The following is a 22470-nucleotide window of genomic DNA, read 5'->3' as shown; positions in this document are numbered from 1 at the left end:
TTCACTTTTCACAGACAGAGAGACAGTTTTCGTTTCGTGTGGTTTTTAGAAACTGAGGGAACCACAGAGACAAAATCGGAAACTAAAAGCGAATGAATTTGGCTGCAAAATAGCATGTCTTTGTAGAAATGGAAGGATTTCTACCACATGTCAGTGACATTTGCAGACAATTGTACTTTATAATTCACTTTTCACAGACAGAAAGACAGTTTGTATCTTTGTCTGTTTAGAAATTGGGGAGTAGAGAGGCAAAATTGGAAACTATAATAGGAATAATTTGACTATACAAAATAGCATGTTCATGTGGAAAAAAGAAGGATTTCTAACTCTTGAAAGGACAATATTACCGGTAGCTAAGAAGTTCAGTGAACGAAGGCACAATAATTTGCCGATGTCAGGTGCAACGTAAACAAATCTCATAAGCAAATAGTCAATAACAACTGGGCAAAATTATGACTGAATTTGACAATGACAGCTTCTGAGAATTATCAAATACTTCGCTATTAAAAAAGGGTGAGAAACAAAGACAACAAACGTCGATCAATCTCAGTAAAATGCGTCTTTATTGCTCTTTTTGTCGTGACGACAGGCGTGTATCCTGTACCGAAGATTTTCATTATTAACCCCGATAACTCACATGTATATTCATGGCACGTATCATAATTTGCCGTAAGAGGCGGCTCATGGCAGGTTATCCGGCTATCAAATAACATGGCGGCTATTTTGATGAAATTGTACGTAAAACTGAAACATCAAGCTGCGTTGTTCAAGTTGGAGTTGTTCCGAACCACGCTTGTGCCGGTGTGCACCGCGTGCTATTCTGAACGCGTACGATCTGGCCTTCCATTCACTAAATAAACCGTTACTCGTTTTACCTGTACCCGAAATCCTCTAGCTCATTCGGCATGATAAAGGAAAAAAGTTGTTGGATCCTGGTTTTATCAGCTTCCTAAGGCTTTGATTCTTGTCTCAATCGCTCTTTCCCCCAAAAGAGCCCTGTATGCGGCATTGAAGTAATCAGGAATAATTATTGGCTCGCTCCCGAAATAACCAGTTTGGATGATTCGAGACAGACAAAGTAAACTAAATTTCTGTATGTAGAGTGACCAGTTTTATACAAAAAATGTGGGTTTGAAATCAGATTTCCTTTTGTTACAACACCGCAACAGCAGAGAGACAAAATCCCGGCTGCAATGCGTAGACTGTTACTGTGTGCACACCCGGTGTCAACTTCCGTGTCAGAACATCAACTTGAGTCCTCCTTTGACCGGTTTGCTCTTTTATTATTCTCGCAGCATTCTGGTCCCCATCAATCCACAGGGTTCCCATTCCACCGAAAGAGTTATGCGTTGTAACAGCCAACTCCCTCTTAGAGCTGCCACTGTTGTCATCTTTATTTTCTGAAGATGGAACGACAAACCTCATTTTCAGCATTGCTCCTGTTTGGATTGCCTTTAAGCATCTTAAACGATCGCGTCGTATGGGCCAGTGGCTTATATTTGCGAACTGGAAACCTGCTGCCTCGGTAAACTCGAGATCTGGGAGAGTATTCCGTAGCTTTTGACCGTAATCTGGTGTCAGAAGAGTCCAGCATAATGGTTTAGGAGTCACAGGATCGTCAAACATCGGTTCTGCCAAGGAAGGCAAAATATCATCTTCTTCCTTTTGTAGAGTGCGATTTGTTAATAAGATCATCTCCTGCGAAATAGTTTGCTCGAAGACGCCTTTGAAATATGAAATCAGTAGAGCAGACATCTGCGCATGTCCGAGAAGGCTCGGATGATAACCGTCTGAGCTGAAAAGCTTTTTCAAGTCTAAGTCTTTGCCATCTTCTTGGGAGCATATCACGTTTCTCCAACTCAGGGACGTTAATTTGTAATACTGCGCAATGGACTCTCCACCTTCATCCTCAGAATCAGGACAGTCTTGATCAATAGCAGTCTTGTAGTAATTGCCCCGGAAGAAGTTTGCAAGTATCAGCGCTGGATTCGATCTCAGGCCCAGTATTATCCTTATCAACTGCTCAAGTGGTTTTGCTGGTGCAAAATCTCTTCCCTGGTATCGCTTGTAGTCGTTGGCCGCGAGCTCCCATATGACAATGTCCGGAAGCGACCTCAGGTAATTTTTGATGCAATAAGAAAAATACTCAGAGTCGGTACCCCCTATAGCAACAGTGGTGATCTTGAGCTCTGATGTAGTTATTGGTGTCACTGTGTTATTCCACCAGTCACTGAAGGCCTTATGGTAAACGCCTTCGACATTTCCGCGGTCTTTCTCAAGCCCACCCCCAGCCGAAATGGATCCACCAACTACAAGCACATTGAGATTAGCACCAGCTAGAGCCTTTTTGAAGACCCTTTTCAGTCTTTGAGGTGACCCAAGATTGGCTATTCCAGAACGAAGTATTTTCGGAGTGATACCTATTTCGTCCAACGATCTTTGGTAGTAAATCCAGCTGCTCATGAATTCGCGGGATAATGATATTTCCAGCGACTTTAGCTCGTCCCTGTAGATCATGTTCAAATCTTCATTTTCACTTTTCGATGTAACGTTTTCTTTGCTTGAGGAATCATTCGCGAATTTAATGGACTGTTGATGTTGGACCTGGTAGTGGATGGTTCCATTTGTAGATGAATTGATAAATTGTCCCTGGACGTTAGTTTTTACTGTCTTGTCTGGACTGCAGTTAAGCTTTGAAGTAGAACTATTTACGTTGCCCACCATAATGGGTATTCCTTTATGTACTAGTGGCTGTGAAGAATTGCCACTGCGGTTCCTCATAAGGTCTCTTATGGACTTTGGCGATACCACTATTATCACTCTGTCCTTTAGAGTAGTGACGTTTCCCTTTTTGGCAGCTTCGGACGCAAAGACTTTGTCTGGAGGCGTCTCGGGTACTCTTGAACTCGATTCACCTCTTGATGAATTTACTATGGTTCCGTTTAGTACATCAGATGGCGAAGCAGTGTCAGAACTTACCATTGAAATAAAATCCTGCAAGTATTTAGTGACTGACTCTTCTCTTTCATCTTTAGAAACATTTCCCCTCTGTTTTGGAAGGCCAGAATTGGTTTGGTTTGCATCAACCAGTGCGAGATGAATCGAATTGAATTGCGCCGTCTTGATCCGGTCAGCTTCTGTAGCTGTGTTTGTTTTGTTGTCAAGTTGAATTGCCTCACCTTTCAGGACAGCGCGAGCATCTTGCAACTCATTTTGACTGTCATTATTATCGGAATGCAGCCGTTTGCGAAGATCGGTTTCGTTCCCAAAGTAGCTCATTAGCACTTGATGAGATGATAGGCCACCACTGTTAGAAGATAATAAATCTGAAGTGTCTCCGAGTTGTACAGAATCGCTACTCCGAAGTCGAGAAGCCAGTCTTTGGTTTACAAAACTTACATTTTTGTTATCATCCTCAGGAGGTATATTATCATGATCATCCATGTTAGTCATTTCTTTTTGCAAATTGCTTAAGTTCGAAGCCCTAAATGCAGTTAGGTTTCCCAAAAGTATACTTCTAATTTGACCTAATTCTTCTCTACTGTTCCCGAAACGCACAGCAGAAATCTTCCCACTAGAAATACTTCTGTCGTTTGCGTGATCCTTGTCGGGGAGGTAGTCTGTGTTCATGCGTCCTGTGTTTGCCCAATTCCCTGGTTTTACGTCACTTTTTAGGTCCTTAAAAAACATTCCTTTGCCACCAATACCCTTTAGATTGTTGTCTCGGTCAGCAAACAACGTATGAAACCTAGAGACTTCTTTCATCATCTGCTGGGTATCGTTAAATGCGGGCCTGTTTCTGTAGCCAGCACTTTGTCCTAGGGAGGTGCTGTCGTGTGCCTGCCCATATAGATCTCTAAGCTTTCCCATCAGACTTTGATATTCTTCAGACCAGCTGTCCAAAGAAATGTTTTCTGCCTTTACCCCTCGCAAAGGGACACCTAGTTGAGACACATAGTTGACGCCTTTAACATGCTCTTTATTCTGCTCGTTGACTTGACCAGCGATATACGCAGGTTTAGCATGATCAGGTCGCCTATTATCGTAATGCATTCGAATTTTCGTATTGTGATTTTGAGCTGTAGGATTTCGTATCTGATAGAGAGAAGCATCCTTGACACCCAATTCTCCTGGAAACGTCGAACTACTCTGCTTTAGCTGAAAGCCGCTAAATTGGTTTGCGCTATTTTCCTGGGCCAGCCGTACCTTCGATTGAGATCCGGATGTATATTCTGATTCAGCATGTGGCGCCCCTTGAGCGGCAGAGCCTTCCTGGACCAAAAGCGTTTTATTTCTGTCACTGACCTTTCCAGATGGTTCCAGACGCACCTCTGCTGTGTTGACTATCGTTACATCTTGTTTGACAGTTGCGCCTTGAGGAGCTCTTTGAGTGGGGAAGTTGGACGAATTTGGGCTCAAGCTACTCATGTTAGACTGGTCATCTTTTCCAGCTTCGGGATCACTTGGAGCGATTTCACCGTCGACAAACTCATTAGTTGGCCTTTCTAATTCTACCCTTCCAGGCTGGACACTATCGCTATTTACTGCCATTCCACCCCCTTTTAATGGGACATTTGATATAGGCCGGAATGGGACTCTATTCTGGTCTCCCTCATCGCTCTGATTGTCTTTACTCGTCGCAGTATCTATCTTCCATGGCTTTAGATTCAAGTCGTTGCTATTGCCTTGATATGTTTCAAACGTGGTCTTGTTACTTGGACTGTTGTGAGAAAAGGAACTGTTACTTGTTGTTTTAGATGTAAACACGCCATTCTGATTGTTCAAGTACAATTTGGCATTGGAAATGTTTCCATTTTCAAGGTGGTCGAGATGCGCAGGTGAGGAGGATTGAATCGACGGTTGATTACTTTCAACTGGTTCTCCGTTTAGTCCCTCCTCGGCGCTACCGGTCAGAAACAGTTTCTTTCCATCACCCTTACTATTAATATGCTCGGGTTCCTTCGTCGTGTTATTGTAATCTGATTGAGTATTTGCACCAGCAAAAATTTTGAGCGTGTTTTCTAGATCACTCAGAGTATGGCCAGGATTGGCAACGTTTTTGGTCCCTGGTAGACGTTCTGGGAAGTGCAAATATGTTGGTGCTTTAGTTTTGTTTTCAGGTTTTCCACTTTGTGCAACGGCAGTGCTCTGGACCATTTGCTGCTGACGAGAGAAGTTTTTCTCAGCTTGTTGGATGGCGTCCCATATAGGCTTACTAAGAACAGGACGTGTATCTTCATTTGGACCGACTTCTTCGTTGTCTTCAATGACGGTGATATCTCCAGGAGGACCGTTTTGATCGTTATATTTACCGTCTTTCCTTCCTTCGTCCACGACGTCAAGGTCGTCCTCTTTATCGTTGTACGGCGATGGAGATTGCTTAAAGGGTAACCCACCTTGTGCTTGAGGTAACTTAGCTTCTGTAACCTGGTTTATTGTGGAATCCGACCTGGTCAGTGCACCAAGAACATCGTTCACTTCTTTACCCAGCAACTGAGATTCTTCGTTTGCACCTTCGCTTATACTATTTTCCACACTGGTGTACTCGTTTTTGGCTTCATCACTACTGAGGGTGTTGTACGAATCTGTGTCTTTCCCATCAATGTTGTCGATGACGGTTACGTAATTGTTGCTGAAACCGTTTTGATCTTCGTTGTCCGAATTGTCAGTTGCAGTGACCTCCTGGTAACGAGGGCTTTCAAAATCATCTTGTTTGGCACCTGTACCTTGATTTTCCTCGAGGAATTCAATGTCTTGACGTGGCTTCACTTTAATGCGTTTTCGAAGCACTTTCTTAAAACGTTCGATTTCCTGGTTATGAAGCGAGTTACGGGGTCTCGGCTTTCGGTCAACGAAGCTAAAGTGATGCTTTCCCGTTAGTGAACTACCTACGCTCTGGTCTCTCCTGAAGTTATTTTGAATCATTTTAAAACCTCTATAATTTGAACTAAAAGAAGCTTGATTATGAATTTGTCGTTGTTCTTTAGTCCGATCTTCCGGACTGATTGTCCACTTTTTCAGTGCAGGTTGCTGTGAGTGCAGATGAACTCCCAAAAATCTTTTCCTTAGAGGTGACACTTCCCAACCTTTTTTCAACTTTGTTGCATATATTTCATGGTTGTCGTTATAAAGGTCACGTCCACGACTCAGTGTTAATAAGGTGTTTAGCGTTATTACAAACGCAAAGCAGGTGGCAGAGACTTTTCCCATTGCGCACTGTTCAGTTGTTTAAAAAGGTCGTTTGCTAAGTTGGCGCCATTGCTGCCCAGCTGGAGCCAGCACGGACGAATTAGTCATCAAGGTTGTGATGTTTGACCAAGCTCCATGATTCTGTGGATATAGAGATGAAAATTTACTGCAAGCACATATAACGCCATAGTAGAATCCATTTAATACGACCGCTTAGAGTTAGGTCCAGCAATATGCACGTATTAAAGGGGCATTCGCATCGGACGGGCTCTTAAAATGAAAGAATAACTGATTCAACTTTTGCCTCAGGCCAAAAGAAACTGTCCGTAAAAAAAGTAAAAGTAAAGTAAAAAGCTTTATTAATGTGTCAATGTATTTAAATAACTGATTCAACTTTTGCCTCAGGCCAAAGGAAACTGTCCGTAAAAAAAGTAAAAGTAAAGTAAAAAGCTTTATTAATGTGTCAATGTATTTAGTTTTCATTACTAATTGGGGACACACACACACACACACAAAAATTAAAATTATTTACAAATAAGGAATAATAATAAAAATGTATATACAATTAAAATATGTAGCATGTATAAATTGTACAGTAAAACAATTGGTATATAAGAGGTAGTCTCTAAGAATTGCAAAGGTTACAGCAGCTGTTGTTGCTGTTGGTCTTGTCAGGGGACTTTGTCGAAAAGCAGGCTAATGTTTTTCAACAATGTCAAATTGAAGTATAACCGAAAAGACAAACCTGATTCACGCTGTGATATTTTGCGTGAACATTTTCTTTAGTGAAAGTGACGTCTATAGTTATTGGAGCTCGAAGAACGGCTGGTTTTCCCTTCAAGATCAATCCATCAAGAGATGGAATTTGGCATTTGGTACTGTTGTGTTGTACAATGACATTCACTGGATGAGGTTCACAATCCACTCGTGCAATTGGATGGGGGGGGGGGGGGGGAGGGGACAAAGGAGGGGGCTGTTTAGAGGAACATTACGAGTTAAACAACTAAGCTGTGATTTTATTTGTAATCATTTTGTGAGCCGTAAAATGCCCCAACTCAAATGATTGACCCAGAAAAGTTTCCTCACGGTAGAATGGACCGCAGTATACAAGCAGGTGGTGTAGCAGGTACCAAGAGTGTTTAAAGTAACTTCAGGTAGACATCGAGTGAAAGAAATTATTAGTTTGGTTCATTTGACTGGGTGCTCTCTTTTCTTCTTGTCACCGTTTAGCAGAATTGTCTGGAGACTCGGATAGACTGTAGACGATATTTCACAACAAATCTACCGAACAACGCTTTACTTTTTGACATGAGATTAACCCATCCGCTTGAGAAAGAACACTTTAAGATATCTAGCTCTTGCAAAGCATACAAATTGAAATCACAGAAAAAACAATGATCTCCTGGCGCGAATGTTGTATCTATTTCAAGCAGTAATGCGCTGGTTTCTTTGAAACTAATCGATAAAGACATAACTATGCAATTAGTCAAAACATACCTTATTGGTTTTCAGCAGGTCACCGTCAGTTAGTCAAAGAGACCAGCTCCACACTGCAATCATGTCAGTGGTGGGACATTTTGTGCTGTTGTTCCGTGAACCAAAACTTAAGCAGTAGATTTTATAAGTGAGAATCTAACTTCATTATAAGGATATTTCGTTCCTTTTGATCTGACGTTGTTTTAGGGTCGAGTTTTGATTTTTTTTAAACAAAAGTCCAATAAATATTGAAGTGAATCACGTCAGTCCTGGTGATAAAAATAAATTTCCGTCGAAATTTGCGCAAAAACGCACAAGAAGTCACGTGGGGACACAGAAAGAATCCGATTGGCTTTTTCCCTTGGAAGAAATCTTCAGTTGTCGATCGCGAAGTTAGGAGGTTCTGAGTTTATTAAAAACAAAATGCTGGCGAATAATAAAACAAGGCGTTTGTAATAAAGGGAAGTTCTTGTCTAAGGGTTGTCTACGGGACTCAAAAAAGGGATAATCTTTAACGAAGGAGACAGGTAGACTGTGTGTTCATATAGAAAGTTCGTGGCTGATCAATTATTTTTACGGCAAACAAGAACGATTTAGGTCACTTGACTATGTCTCTAAAATCAAAACTGAGTTAAGTGATATCCGTCTCTCCCGGCCCGCGTTCCACCTTCTGCCTTCCTTTCGCGCTTCCTTCTCCGTCCCTTGTTCATCAGTATGTTCATCTATGCCCTATTCTACAGACAGCAGGAACACTGTAGCTAAATTTGCTGAATATGAATGCACTGCCTTTCTTTAAACCATAACATATGAAAATAAACTCTTTGTTTAGTACTCCAGTTCTTTTTGCGCTCGAAAGGGACGTGCCAACACCTACCAATTGGAAGAGAAATCAGGGATGGAAAAAGGTAGATTTTATTTTGGGGAGGGGCAGGAAGACTTAAAAGCTCACCAGAGAGATTGAATTGCGAAAAAGTGGTCAAAAAGGGTTTTGAAACAAAGATGAAATTGTTTCTGTTTTCGGTCAATTTTTCTGCAAAAGTTGATATTTTGTTTAATATGACAGGTTTCTAACAGGCGTACCTAAGAGCATCATAAGAGTTTGTATGAAACTCTCTCCAAAAATCTGAAACCTATTTCTGTTTTTTCTTTGAAAAGCTACAATAAAATTAAAGCCTTTTCTGTCTTACGGCCAGAAAAAAATATGACGTTTGTGGCAATGTTTGGTTTGTTTATTGTTTTATTTGCTTGCAGTGTTTCCCTTCCCTCCTTCAAAAGATGATATCCGGTAAGATTTGAAATTTTATGGGACCTTTAAGAAGAAAAAAACAGGGATATTTGTAAGAGTCTTCGACAGAATATCAAATCCATCCGAAACTCCCTCCTGTTGTGAATTTATATGTCCCCATACATGACATATCTACCTTGTTTCAACGGAAGTCCGCTGTGCCGATGAAGCTGAAATTCGGCTCAATCGTTCTTCTCTTTCCTTTGAACCCACTGTCGCGGTTCCACGTAGCCATACTTAAAAATCCTCTTCCATCCGAGGATGAATCGTTTTTCTCTTCGCCTAGCGGCAGTTGCTGCTTTGCTCCTTGCATCTTGCATCCTAGGAAAAGATGATTTCAACTCTAAGCTGGTTATTAGCGAGGTTTCTCGAAAGATGGACCTTTCAACCCAGCTGGCTAAAGTCAGCACTTCCGTGACGCTCGAAAATGCAGGCGATTCATCTGTAGGGTATTTTCATCTTGCTATCGAACCATCTCTAGTGGACAAACTCGCATTTGTTGGAGTCACGGTGAGTTTTCATTTGAAGATTTTTCTTAATACCGTGCCGATCAATAGAGAATGCCCATGCGTGATCATCTTCAATAATCTTTTGTCTGCAAATTTAGTATAATGTCGTTTCATGCCACGTACAAGTATTCTATCTGTTAAACTTACGGTTTGTTTTTCAACCCTTTTCAGGGTAAGACACCTGAAGACGAAGATTCAAGTTTAACATTAAAACAAGTAGAGTTTAGTACACACAGGTAAAAATGTAAATGTTTATGAATGGCCATTAACAACAAACGATAAAGCCTGTTCATGAATGAATAGGGGAATCTGAATCTACATAGTGAGTTGCGTGACTTGTGATCATAAAAATAATTCGATACGTTATTCGTGTACTTTGCGTTTCTCTCGACACAAGCCCTTTTATACGTTCTGAGTTGTAGAATGCTAAGCAGTGAAATAGTTTTCTATTATCACGTTTGCTTGTACTGGGTAACTGAATACATATGTACATGCATTAAATCATAAATTTCATTTCTTGAAGAATACAACAATCAACAGCAATTTATTTCTTATATGGTGCTATTAACAACAAAAAGATCAATACTGTTTAACAAGCATTAGCTAAGTTTCTGACGTGTTCAATGGATAAAAATCGTTATCAGAAAACTGTTCAGTAAATCAATAACTGATTTTCTCCTTCCATAAAGCCCTTTGTCATCTTATTTTTTTTATTTATGTTTTAGTGAGACAAAGTTCTTCAAAGTAGACCTAGGATTCCGTCTAAAACCGGGAGATACTGTTGATCTAACCGTGGAGGAGGTTTTTGTCCATGCCATGAGTCCATTCCCTACCAAAATCACACAGTCAGAAAAACAGTTTGTCCTCTTTTCGTGCAACCACTACTACTACACACCGTACACTGTGAAAAAGCAAACTACCACAGTGTCCTTGGCAACATCCTCCGTGGAGTCTCACAGCAAGCTTAAACCCACCAGCCTCTCTGATAACTCCATTACGTATGGACCCTACAGTGATGTCGAGGCGTTCCAGGTGAACCCTATGAGGGTGCACTTTGAAAACAACACTCCTTTCCTCTCGGTAAGTGGACTGATCATTGACGCGTAGCTTGGGTAAAATCCATTTATGCATGCATATATGTACAAATTGTATGTTTGATTTTACATTGTGTGCGAAACAACTATGTGCAAGTCGAAAGATTTCTTTATTTCCAATATGTACCAGGGCTGTTGTTAAGGGCCATAACCCGTAACACCTGTTATGGCTGAGCATGCTTGATATCCCCTTGATGTTACCGGTGAGATTGCCTGTTGTTGAAAGAATTCACCCACAAAGTAACAAGTTTGCTACAGGTGGGGAGAACAAGGGTACCGACGACTCAAACTTAATGACAGCCCTGTGTACATGTAGGAATAAGTTCAATAATTTAACATAATTATTATAGGATTACAATATTAATACCAGATACCTGTATTACTCAGAATCTCTTGATTTACGCCAAGAGGGCGAGGATTTTTATTTTTGCTTATTTTGTGTAGTGTTTCATACCACATGTATTCTCGTCAGGGAATTTCCTTATGTGGTATGCATTGTACTTGTATTCACACAAGCTCAACCAGTTTTGCAAAATTGACACATTTGTATTTTCAAATTCAGGTTCTTGGCATGAAAAGGACCATAGAAGTTTCCCACTGGGGCAACATTGCAGTTGAAGAGACCTATCACATGAAACATGTAGGAGCTGAACTCCAGGTGACCATTTTCATCCCAAATTTGATCTGTAGGTGAATTCTCCTGAGAGAAAACACTGGGATGCTAGGAGAATATTGCAATACATCAACAAAGATAGATGATCATGTACATGTACCATAATTATTGATTTTCTTTACTACATTTTATGGTCCTTGATTTTCAGGTTTGCGCTAACCTCTTACATGTATGTCTTCCCTCCAGGGTGCTTTCTCTAGATATGATTATCAACGTACAGCGGCTCCTTCTTCCATCAAGTCTTTCAAGGCTGTTCTGCCAGCTGCTGCCAGTGATGTGTACTATCGGGATGAAATTGGCAACATCTCAACCAGTAATCTGTGGTCTCAAGAGGATTCGGTGGAGTTGGAGCTGCGGCCACGGTTTCCCTTGTTTGGTGGCTGGCAAACTAGGTTCTACATGGGCTACAATGTTCCTAGCTATGAGTACTTGTACAACCTTGGTGAGTGGCTATTTGCTTGATAATCAAACTTTTACATTTACATACAACATTTATTTGAAAATTAATCTGTACCTGGGACCAAAGTTGTGAAATAAGCTACCAGGCAAAATTAGGACCCGTACCATCACTGAGCAGTTTTAAAATCATACATGTATCCATAAAATGTGATTTGAGTGTATTGGTTGAAGTCGACAGGTGCTCAAATTGCATTCTTGCACTCTACAGATTGAATGAATTTTTCTCTCCTATTGGTAGTTCGCTTTTTTTTTTTGATTGATTGATTGATTTAAATTTTAGAGCTATTATTAAGTAGCTACATGTACAACTGTGCACAGCTTAAAACATATGATTTAGTTTTAAGCAAAGGATGGTGCTGGTGATGATATTGATAAAGCTACATGTATTTAATTTCTTTTACTTTTTAGGAAACAGATACATCCTCAAGATGCGAGTGATAGATCACATATATGACGATTTTGTTGTAGATGATCTGAGTATGAGGATTATTCTTCCCGAAGGATGCACGTAAGTTTTGCCCAATGGCAAAAATTAAATGACAAGCTTCATTTGTACGTACCTATACTATTTTAAAAGTCTCATAGCTAATTTGATTTTACTGGTATATATAGCTTCATTTGCTAGTTCCCCAAGTTGAGAATGTTTTATAGCTACATTTTGTTTTTGTTTTTTTTTGTACAAATGTTCCTTGCACATTCAACTTGTAAATTTCTTTAAGAAATTTGAGGATGTAATTTGGGACCTGGTAATGAGGGTTTAATTTTTGTGCATGAAGTGTGTGTTTATCGAAATATTGTATGGCAGTCAACTGATAAGGTCTTAGATGAACCAAATTGCATGCATGTATATGAAATTGTTGAAAATAAAATGAATGCAAATGAGGTTTTTCCTGATCAAAATAATTTTTTGCGGTAAAAAAATGATAAATTAAATAATTGAAAAGTTCAATTTCTTTTTGCTGTTACACTTAGTAGTCTGTACAGTGTACATTTCACTTAGCAGATTACATGCAAAACTTAATCCAATAGCCCCCTATTTTATTTTTCATTATCGAGCATACGAAATGAAATTGTTCTTTTTTTTTTTTTTTTGTAGTAACATTCAACTGAAGGCACCATTCAATATGGAGGAGGGCAACCGTGAACTACATTTCACATACTTGGACACAGTTGGCCGACCTGTGGTGGTTGCACACAAAACTAACTTGGTGGAACAACACATACAAGATTTTGAGGTACATATACATTGTATGTACCATAAAAAAAGGCAGAAAATGAGACCATCATAGAAATAAGATATATTGACCCACTGGGATTGTTTGGTTGTATAATTATTATTATTATACTCTGTTTGAGTGAACATATTGCCTTTCTTTGTGCACTTAGTTTTTTTGCCTGCTGGAGTAAAGTCTGTGATTCAACCTGAAAAATACCAGATATAGATGTGGTATCTCTACAGAGATCTGTGTGAATCTTTGATTGGTTTAACAACATGTATAATATTTTTGTTCTATTTTGAACTTTTACCTTAAGATTACAACAAATCCTGAAGACTGTACAGCCCTATGTAAAGCTGTGTGCTGGGTAAAAAGTATTATATCTTCTCAATCGAAGCCAAACTAAAAAGAAAACAGAGATCAAAAGAAAATTGAAAAAAATGTATGGTTATTAAGATCTGACATCCAAATGCTGTCACGGTCATAATTTCCTAAATGTTTAAACTTTTAAATTAAGAATATGATTATTATTGTTTTAATTGTAAGTCCTGTCTAGATCTCTGAATGCCAAATTGTCTGAGCAGTTCTTTATTTTAAGCAGTGGATTCTTATCAAGTGTTTCAACCTTGCTTTTTCAACAGCTGCACTACTCATTCAACAAGGTTCTTCTGTTACAAGAGCCTCTGCTTGTTGTTGGTGCATTCTACTTGCTCTTCATGCTTGTTGTCATTTACATGAGGCTTGACTTTGCTATCAGCAAGGTAAGAAGACAACCCACTCAGGCCTGGCAGATCCAGGATATTCAACTGGGGGGGGGAGGGGTTGGCCAGTACCTTGGAGTTGTAGAATCAATGGAGCATGCCCATAAAATGTTGCAATTTGAGAATTGAAACCTAACTTAAAACTGAAATACTAACAATGCTACAAACTAGAATTACAATGAGGAACCGTTTGCCGTTATTTCTGCCAAAATATTCACAATATTTTTCATTATTTTTCATTTTTTGCTTCACCAAGAGGGGAATGAATAGCTGCCCAATACCCCCACCCCCTAAATCTGCCCCTGGTACTGTAGGACATCATCATCATCATTATCATCATCATCATGATCATCGTCGTCGTCTTAATTTCAAAACATGGTAAATACATCAGGCATTAACAATTTAATATAAAAGCTACAACAGTGTAGCTTAGAAACTCGAAAGTACTGTAAGATTTGGACGATGGAAAATTCAACTGTGATTCATCAATGGAATGTTTATGAACCATCAGCAAAACTACAAATTGCACATTTTTCAATTTGCTGTGTATGTGCATCCTACCCTCATATTTAAAGCAATACTGTATTGGAAACCATGCATACGTGGCAACAGCAAGCAATGTGAAGTGATTGTAATCATAATCAACTAATCACAGAATGATTTAAAACCTAAGGAGTAAGAAGAGACAGCACTCCTCAATTCTGATTAAATAAAGGCTGCAGGGAATCAGAGTTAATAGTTCTCCTTACATTTCAGGATGAAGCCAGTGAATCGCGCATGCGTGCTGCTTGTCTGATCGAAGAGGTTCAGCGTCTGTTGGACCGTCAGAGTGGCCTGTACTCTGTGTATTCTGATGCCATTCACAAGTACAAATCAAGCAAAGATGCTACAGCATTTGCTAATGCACGCAAGAAGCTGGATGGAGATTATCGTTCCATCAGTAATCAAATCACTCAGGTGCAGAACTCCCTTAACAAGGAGCAACCTGAGGCTGCTGAGAAGGTGAGTATACTATAACGACCACATGTAGGTACATGTAGGTGTAGGTAAAGTCTGCATACCAGCCAACTGGCCCACCAGGCCAGAGCGTATCCCGGTTTCTGTAGCATGAAGCGACCAGGAGTATTTCTACTCCCCCCTGGAGGAGATGCTAGTCTGTATTACAAATCTTCATTTTAACTTGACTATTAATTATGTCGCATGTTGATGGTGTTTTGTTTTTTACTGTTACAGCTCACAGAGTTGCAGCGTAAAGAACACGAGAAGAAGCAGTTGTTGGATGCAGCCATCGTAATGGCTGAGAAAGTGGTGAATGGTCGCCTGAGCAAGCAAGCATATGTGGAGGGCGAGGGCAACAATAAGACCAAGAGGCAGAAACTGAGCGCTGAGATTGAGACCATGGCTGGAAGCCTTTAATGCAGTTTCCCATGAATCCCTGTGATGTCAGTGTGATGTTTAGCATTTACCCAGTTTTCACCCTTCTAATGTGTTACAGTACTGTACAGCCATTTTGAAGGGAATTGGACCCAAAAAGTGCAATGTAACACCAGCCTACAGCCCCCTGTTAATACAGCTTTCTTGTTATTACAGTCACTTTATTCTGGCCGGAACAAAGCTAAGTCAGTCATTTTCGTATTTAAAGAACCCTTTAATACGGCCACTCTGTTAATACAGCCAAACTTGTGTGGGCCGTTGGTGACCAGTTTAACGAGGTTGCACTGTAGGATTGTCAAGTTAGGATCCTGAGTCAAAACCAACACGATTGATTGATTTCATTTAGTACTTTTAAAATGTGTGTGCAATTTAAATGGTGTGTTGTTGGACAACTTCTTTTGGAGATTCATGAGATTTAAAAGTGAGGTTGAATTTCTTGCCCTGACATCACAGGGTTTTCATAGGAACTATTAAAACAGAATAATTAAACTTATAAATGTCTTGTTAAAGAGTAGCTTTTGAATTGTGTAGGTTTGCCGTCCATTTTCTCACAAAATGCTGACTTGAAGCACCACTCAGTGATACATGGTGTTACTCACCGTTGCTGTGTAGGTTCTACCTATTAAAAATTGATATTTTAAAGAATTGTGCACTCTTTGCTTGGCTTTTTTTTGTTTTCATCTAGTCTTGTGCCATGCAAAATCTAATGGTTTGCCTTAAAGTGATGGGAATACAGATCTTCTTTCAAAGAGGACTGTACAACTTGTTTTGGATGGTCCCTCTACGGACCACCCCCCCAAAATATAATAAAAATAATAAATAAATATTTCAGTTGCGGGCTGTCCAATAGATTACTCGTGACGGCGAAATTTCGAACGTTACATTGTGCAAATGGCAGACCTGGATTCAGGCGGGTGCCATTTATATAATTACACATTGTCATTTCCTTTGTTGTGGCCGTAAAGTATAAGAAAGACGCGTACGGGGAAGCTTCCGGGAAGCCTCGAAATTTGTGTTCTTTCTCCTCTACCATTTTGTTCAGCCCATCCTCCCGTGGGCTCGTGAACTCGTTCCAGGCTTCACAATTTACTCAGTGGAATAACAGATACAAACAAGAATAAACGGCCTAAAAATATATCTTCCATAGCCAGATTGAGCCACGAATGGAAGGTGAGAACTTTCCTTCTCATCACCATCGGCATCTCCTTACTCTGAAAACGGCTTTTAGGCAATTTTTTTTTGGGGGGGGGGGGCGGGGGGAGGGGCGGTGGGGTGTTAAAAACCCAAGTCTGTTACATTTGCACAATGTAACACTCGAAAAATCACCGACACGAGTTTGAATCTACTAGACAACCCATAAGTGAAATCTTTATTTATTTTTACACTATTTTAGGGTGGTCCGTAAAGGGGGTCCGTAGGGGTAGTCCATGGACCGGTCCGTAGGGTAGTCCGCGGACCCGGTCCGTTGTGGGGGTCCGCGGACCGGGGGTCAGTGTTTTCGGGTTACCCCCATACGGACACCTCTCTAACACGGACAGTTTCCTATGTTTTCACAAAATTCTCATAAATTTCCTCTAAAGAAAACCTCTTTTACGGCCCTCTCTAAAACGGACAACGGACACTAAATCTCAGCCTTAGGGAGCAAATTTATACAAATTTAACCTCTATTACGGACACACCGGGGACCAGGTGTCGATAATTTGCGGTATGCACCATTTCCTGTCGGCGGTTACACAAACATTGACACTAATTGTACTTTTATAATACGATGTAGAAAGTTCCTAGGTGCAGTATTTCGTTTTGTTCCAAAATTCGTATGTACAGAATGTAACTGAGAAGTACAAGTTTATCAATTTAGATTCAAAAATTCACAAGACACTTACTCTTGGACCTGATTTTAGTTACTAAACACTCTAAACTGTCAGTGGAGACTTGAAAGTGATCTCATCATAGTGACCTCTTCAATATGGGCACCTCTCTAATATGGACACTTCGCTCTGTCCCTTCCACACTCTGTCTGTATTAGAGAAGTTCGACTGAATATCAGGATCTCACTGGCCAGTCAAATTATACACTTAATTTTTTCCCATTCCATTTCGATCATTGCTTAGACCTCTTTAGCTTACAGGCCACATGATATTCTCTAGAGAAATTTATAGATCTTTTATATATCTAAAAGTTTTCCACTCGTATGCACCTGACTGTTGGAGAATTTGAAAGTAAGAATCCCCAAGAGTATGTTAAAAGATGGTTAATAAAGAGGGAAGCTGGGTCCTTGGGTAACGTGGCGTCGCTAGAGGGCTGGGATTGAGACAGGCTGAGGCGCCATGTTTGATTGTTTTGGCTCTGAAAATGAACGAAGTATTTAAAAATACCCATGTATTCGTGGAAGTTCTAAGCATGGCGAGATGCGATGCTGTCCAGCAATGGGATGAAAGTGCCTTTGAGAAAGCGTATAAGTGGGCTAGTTACTTTGAAGAGGCAAGTGTTCGGGACTAAGTAATTTCGCAGCAGGGCAAATAATTGCTTTAGGCCTTTAGCTTAGCACCGATCGGGATCACATTAAGCTTAGTCTTGTAACATTAAGAGCTGAAGTACAAAATTATACAGGGATATCTAAGTGTTAAGCTTATTAGCATCTTTGACATTGAAATATTTTAATGAGAAAATAACCTCTCTGTGACCTTAATTATATCACTTGGGCCTCGATCCCCTAGCCTCCCCCGTGTAAACCCCGGTATTGACTTGAGCTTGTGTAGAGGGGGGAGGAGTGGTGTTATTGAGGTGGGGGAATTTGATATTCATATCATACAAGGGAAGTTGTTGGTCGTGGGTGGGGGGAGGGGGGGGGGGGGTTAGGCAGGTGAAGTTAGAAGACATCAAGAACTAACACCATACTTTGTAATGGGGCAGATACAAAACTTAGACCAGGTCAACTCAGATCGCTGATCTAAATAGGAATGGCAGCTATTGTCTATGCTTCGTTCTTCATCCCGAAGAAGTCATATTTCATTTTCGTATTAAATCAGCAATCCTAGTAGAGACAATCCAAGTTTTGTCCCTGCCTTTTGCAACATGGTGCCTTAAACAGAAAGGCTTTCAACAGTTCTTTGCTGTGTTTGTGGATGCATTTATAAATATGCAACGTTTTAATTTTAATCTTGTATAAAGCAAAATTCAGGACACAGTGAAAGTTCAACACAGGTGCTTGGGGACTTGAGGGTGAACTTGTTATCTTTCCCATTGCTCATTTTGCCACACATGCAAAAAATTCAAAAGGTCAAATAGTGGGGGCAGGGAGAAGGAGGATATTGAAGTTTTGAATTGCTTAATTGACTGAAACATAAATGGCAGAGGTCATCAGCATGTTTTCTAAGAAGAAAAGTTGCTCACTGTAGATGTGGATACACAAGGCCCAGCTAAATGTTGAACTTAATCCTAAACGAGCTGCTCATGGATGAATGAAAATGCCATAAGTCGTAGACATATTCTGACCTGTGGTTGTGAATAGGTTTTTGAAAGTCTGGTTGAAAAAATTTTTAAATCAGCATCTTTACCAATTTGTCAGTAACCAATTGTATAAATCTGCATATAATTTGTTCAAGACAGACACATTAACCATTAGACCACAGCTCCTTCCAAAGCTACATGTAACCTCGAGGTACCTAACTATTTTCAAAATGTTCTCAAATTATACATCACTTTTTGTTTCTCAGGTTTATCAACGGTTGAAGACAAAACCATCCCTAGCAGAGAAACTGGATAAATATCTTGCAAACTTCAACAAATCTGGGCAAATACATTTAGGAAATCTAAAACTATCCCTTGATGTTCTTGGCAAATCAAAGTCTTTATTACGACAGTTTCTACTTCAGAATCCTCATCTTTCGGAAAGCCAATATCAAATGACATTGAAATTGTATGGCATAAGAGTAGGAGAATGGCTGGACTGTAGTACCAGAAATGATTTACATAAGGATGCATTCCATTTGAGTCAAACAAGAGCTGCAGTACAACTGTTATCTAAAATGAGGGACAGACTCACTGAAGATATGAAAAATTCTCAAGACAGAGTTTTCAGAGTTTTCAAAGAAAGCTCTTCAACAGCTCCCTTGTCAAAGATAGAGAAATTTCCAAGTGCTGTTACTTCAGAAGACATTGCTGTTGATGTTGCTGCACATTGTTTATTCAAGCATGTTGAACATCACTTGCAGTATGGAGCTAAATCTGTCTGCTGTATGTATCAAATAAGTGTCTGTTTTCATCATTGTTCTTCCAGTGAGTTTTGAGCAGACTCAATGTTCTTGTATTGAAAAGACTGCTAACAAGTTGCATTGGGCTGTCTCATAGTTTGCAAGTCAGTGAAGACTACTAAGGATATGGGCCTCATTTAGAGGTGCAGTCTTTGTCAAGTGTATATTAGCTTCTATACCATACCATAAATGGGGAAATTGCCTGGACAACTGTAGATGAACTTGAAATCGTCTTTCTGTTTAATTTCATTTACAAGTAATATTATAAGTAAATAATATTTAAAGTGATGTCAAATTATGATGTTTCATCCCATTATTATCACAGCTCCCAAGGACAAGGCAGAACTGTGTGACAAACTAAAAATCCTTGCTGAGCAAGAGAATGGACTGAAAAGCATTATATCATCACTTCTTTTAACTCCAGATGACTGTCGGTCAAGACAACAAGCCCAAAATGTAACTCAGTTCATTCTCGACTGGCTCCTTGGTATGTGGCCTAGCCATGAATGTTCCAACTGCAAAAATAATCTTCTTATCATTTTTTTATTTTCTACGCCCTTGTTTCTCATCTTAAAAAACTACTTATAATAAGAAGCAATTCTCTCATAGTTAACATCTTCTATGCAATGATAGTAGCAGAAATGTCACTATGTATTAGTTTTTGTACCTGCGTGTAATTCATTCAGGTGAAAGTATGGTAAGGTGACATGCCGTGTTCACCAGAACCCTAGGAACTTGCCTAAATTGATCTCTGATTGTCCTGGCTTTGCAGCTACACTGTACTCTCAAGTCCTTTTGTGGTAGTGTTTATTTTAATTTGGCTTTCTGTTAATTTTTTGTTCTTGAAATTTTGCTTGTCATTCATATATTATATTATCATAACACTCTACTTATTTAAGAACATTTCATACTGTAACTCTAGAAAAACTTCCCTCCAGATTTGTCTTGTGTAACCCTGTCGTCAAATTTCTCTCCTGTTATATGACACTTTATAATATAGATAGGACATTGCGCATGCTTTGATTGGTCAAAGACCCATGTTTTATCAGGGTATAAAACATAGAAAAAGCATTTTTATTGTTTTTCGCCACATTACTTCTATATAATAAAGCAAATGAAGAAGCTTAAGCCCCGTGTATTACACTATGATAAAACACTCCGAACACTCGAGAAATGTAGAAAACACTTGCCTGTGGCTCATGTTTTCTACATTTCCCGCATGTTCTCAAATGTCCGTCCTGTTTTATCACAGTGAAATACACGGCTTAGTCTTCTTTATTTGTTAAATAACACATTGGTTTCTCTGTACGCCGTTATAAATAAAATACATGCCAAACTCCTGAACTTTCACTTTGATACGCCAGTATGGCCTAAACGGCAAAAGCAGTTACAAGTACCATTTCCATATTTTTTCTCCAACTTCTTGAAATTCCCCGTAAACGCCAGGGATATAAGTTGTAGCTTACAAAATCTATGCAGAGGTGAATTTGTATTTTAATAATCAGGGCTTACAAGTATGTTATTGTTATTGTTATTTTTGATGACATCACTTCTTTTGAATATCCTGATCAACAGAATTCCTCTCCAAAACTAAACCTGACCCTTGTTTGATGTCCATTCCTCCGCACCTCCTCAGCAGAGTGGCCTTCATGTACACTCCCTTCTTTGAGCTGTACTTGTCCCATATATTGAGATGGGCAGAAAATATGGCTCCTAATATCTGCAGCAGTGAAAAGGATTATTGCACTTCAAGAGGAATTCAGTGGAGGTAGGTGTTTCACCGATGGAGACATGTGCTACATCATTTCATGCTGTTCTGACGATGTGGCCAACGTCAAGCAAACTGAGGCCCCGTCCACACCAGCGTCGGAGAAATTCGAAAGCGCATCTTTGTTTCTAAAGTTAGGCCTAACGTCCACTCTAATCCGACACAAAAACGGAGCTTCGAAAACGCCGGCTTTACGTTTTAGGGTCGACGGAAGATATTTTGAAAACGGAGATTTTTGAAAACGGTGGTGTCACGATAATCATGTCACTTCCTGCCAGGCTTTCCTCAAACAAAAATCCAAAATTCCTCCGGCGTATTGTGGACGGAAACATTTGATGCGTTTTCAGAGTGAAAACGCCGTTGTCAAATTTTTCCGGCATAGTGTGGACGGGCCCAGATAATAAGCTTTATGATTTCTCAAAAAGAGAAGTTCCTGCTCCTGAGTTCGCGGGCAATTGTAAAAATCGAACAAATGGAGACGCATCAACAGCTTTACTAAAAATTCAAGAAAAAGGAAATTGGTGAAAAGCGCAGGAAGCGTTGCGTGGGACACTAACGAGCGCAGTCGAACCCTCCGCGTCTGATTGGCTGAGTGAATAATTTGTTAGGAAGTAATGAAGACTTGTTGAAAACATTCAGTGGTCCAGCTGATCATCAGTGCAAACCAAAGTAACATTCGAATTTGTATTGAAAATGTGGAAACGGCTTGAATCAGTCCATTGTATGAGTTTCCGTAGTCAGGTGAATAGCATATTAACATACTTTTTGTTCAATTGTCGTTCTTTGACAGGTTCATCTTCCAGGACCACACGCTAAAACTTCAAGACAAGGCAAAGCAACATCTTTCCTTTGCAAGTCTCATCAGTCATTTTGAACATCTTGTAACTGGCCCCTCGGTCATTGCCGATGTAACAAAGAAAGAACTTTACAGTCGTTTTGCCGAAAGAGAATCGTTAATTAAGAGCGTCGAGTTCAGGACGTCCCCAGATACACTGGATTTGAATATTTGGGAAGACATTTCTGCTTTTCTTTCTATTTGACACAGACTACAGATATACGTTTTTGTGTGGGACAAGAAATGGAAACTGTTATTAGTCTTGTGTGTCCTGATCTCTGAGCGTAATTTTAATATGGCTAGCGTTTTATTTCCATATATATAATACGGCTAGTAAACGTCGAGTGAAAAGCGCCCTTTGTTGCTCTTTTTCTTTATTTAACTTAGAACCTGGTTTATCCAGGATATCAAATTTTGAATTAAGACAATAATAATACAAAACGTGAGGCCCATATTCTTTTGACTAGTCCCAAGGCGTCTGTTACGAAATTTCTTTCCAGTCGTCTTCTGCGCCTTT

General features: G+C 39.8%; 3 protein-coding genes across 3 annotated transcripts; 2 read left to right on the top strand and 1 right to left on the bottom strand.

Moving 5' to 3' along the window:
- Positions 1–544: 544 nt before the first annotated feature.
- On the bottom strand, positions 545–7951 carry LOC110045186 (uncharacterized). Its single transcript, XM_020750786.2, has 2 exons — positions 7687–7951; positions 545–6330 (listed from the first exon to the last, which is right to left on the bottom strand). Exon 2 carries the CDS (start codon positions 6208–6210, stop codon positions 1153–1155), a length of 5058 nt encoding a protein of 1685 aa, XP_020606445.2. The 5' UTR covers positions 6211–6330; positions 7687–7951; the 3' UTR covers positions 545–1152.
- A 1190-nt stretch (positions 7952–9141) lies between these two features.
- LOC110045190 (dolichyl-diphosphooligosaccharide--protein glycosyltransferase subunit 1-like) lies at positions 9142–15742 on the top strand. Its single transcript, XM_020750789.2, has 10 exons — positions 9142–9460; positions 9631–9695; positions 10185–10539; positions 11116–11211; positions 11413–11668; positions 12094–12193; positions 12782–12920; positions 13544–13663; positions 14420–14665; positions 14897–15742. Exons 1-10 carry the CDS (start codon positions 9212–9214, stop codon positions 15077–15079), a joined length of 1809 nt encoding a protein of 602 aa, XP_020606448.2. The 5' UTR covers positions 9142–9211; the 3' UTR covers positions 15080–15742.
- Positions 15743–17338: 1596 nt separating this feature from the next.
- Positions 17339–22407, top strand: LOC110045118 (uncharacterized). Its single transcript, XM_089273878.1, has 5 exons — positions 17339–17578; positions 18814–19326; positions 19684–19837; positions 20926–21118; positions 21909–22407. The coding sequence occupies exons 1-5, from the start codon at positions 17450–17452 to the stop codon at positions 22156–22158; spliced, it is 1239 nt and encodes a 412-aa protein (XP_089130004.1). The 5' UTR covers positions 17339–17449; the 3' UTR covers positions 22159–22407.
- Positions 22408–22470: the final 63 nt, after the last annotated feature.

The sequence above is a fragment of the Orbicella faveolata genome, unplaced genomic scaffold (genome assembly GCF_042242905.1).
Source record: "Orbicella faveolata isolate gen_17 unplaced genomic scaffold, um_ofav_v1 contig_35, whole genome shotgun sequence".
In the NCBI taxonomy this organism is placed as follows: domain Eukaryota; kingdom Metazoa; phylum Cnidaria; class Anthozoa; order Scleractinia; family Merulinidae; genus Orbicella; species Orbicella faveolata.
This window is presented reverse-complemented; position numbering and strand designations above follow the sequence as displayed.

Coding starts and splice junctions, on each gene's coding strand:
- LOC110045118 (XM_089273878.1), top strand. CDS start 17,450: ATGAACGAAGTATTTAAAAATACCCATGTATTCGTGGAAGTTCTAAGC. Junction 17,579..18,813: donor GGGCTAGTTACTTTGAAGAG/GCAAGTGTTCGG, acceptor TTTGTTTCTCAG/GTTTATCAACGGTTGAAGAC. Junction 19,838..20,925: donor CATTCTCGACTGGCTCCTTG/GTATGTGGCCTA, acceptor CCTGATCAACAG/AATTCCTCTCCAAAACTAAA.
- LOC110045186 (XM_020750786.2), bottom strand. CDS start 6,210: ATGGGAAAAGTCTCTGCCACCTGCTTTGCGTTTGTAATAACGCTAAAC.
- LOC110045190 (XM_020750789.2), top strand. CDS start 9,212: ATGAATCGTTTTTCTCTTCGCCTAGCGGCAGTTGCTGCTTTGCTCCTT. Junction 12,921..13,543: donor AACACATACAAGATTTTGAG/GTACATATACAT, acceptor CTTTTTCAACAG/CTGCACTACTCATTCAACAA. Junction 13,664..14,419: donor TTGACTTTGCTATCAGCAAG/GTAAGAAGACAA, acceptor CTTACATTTCAG/GATGAAGCCAGTGAATCGCG.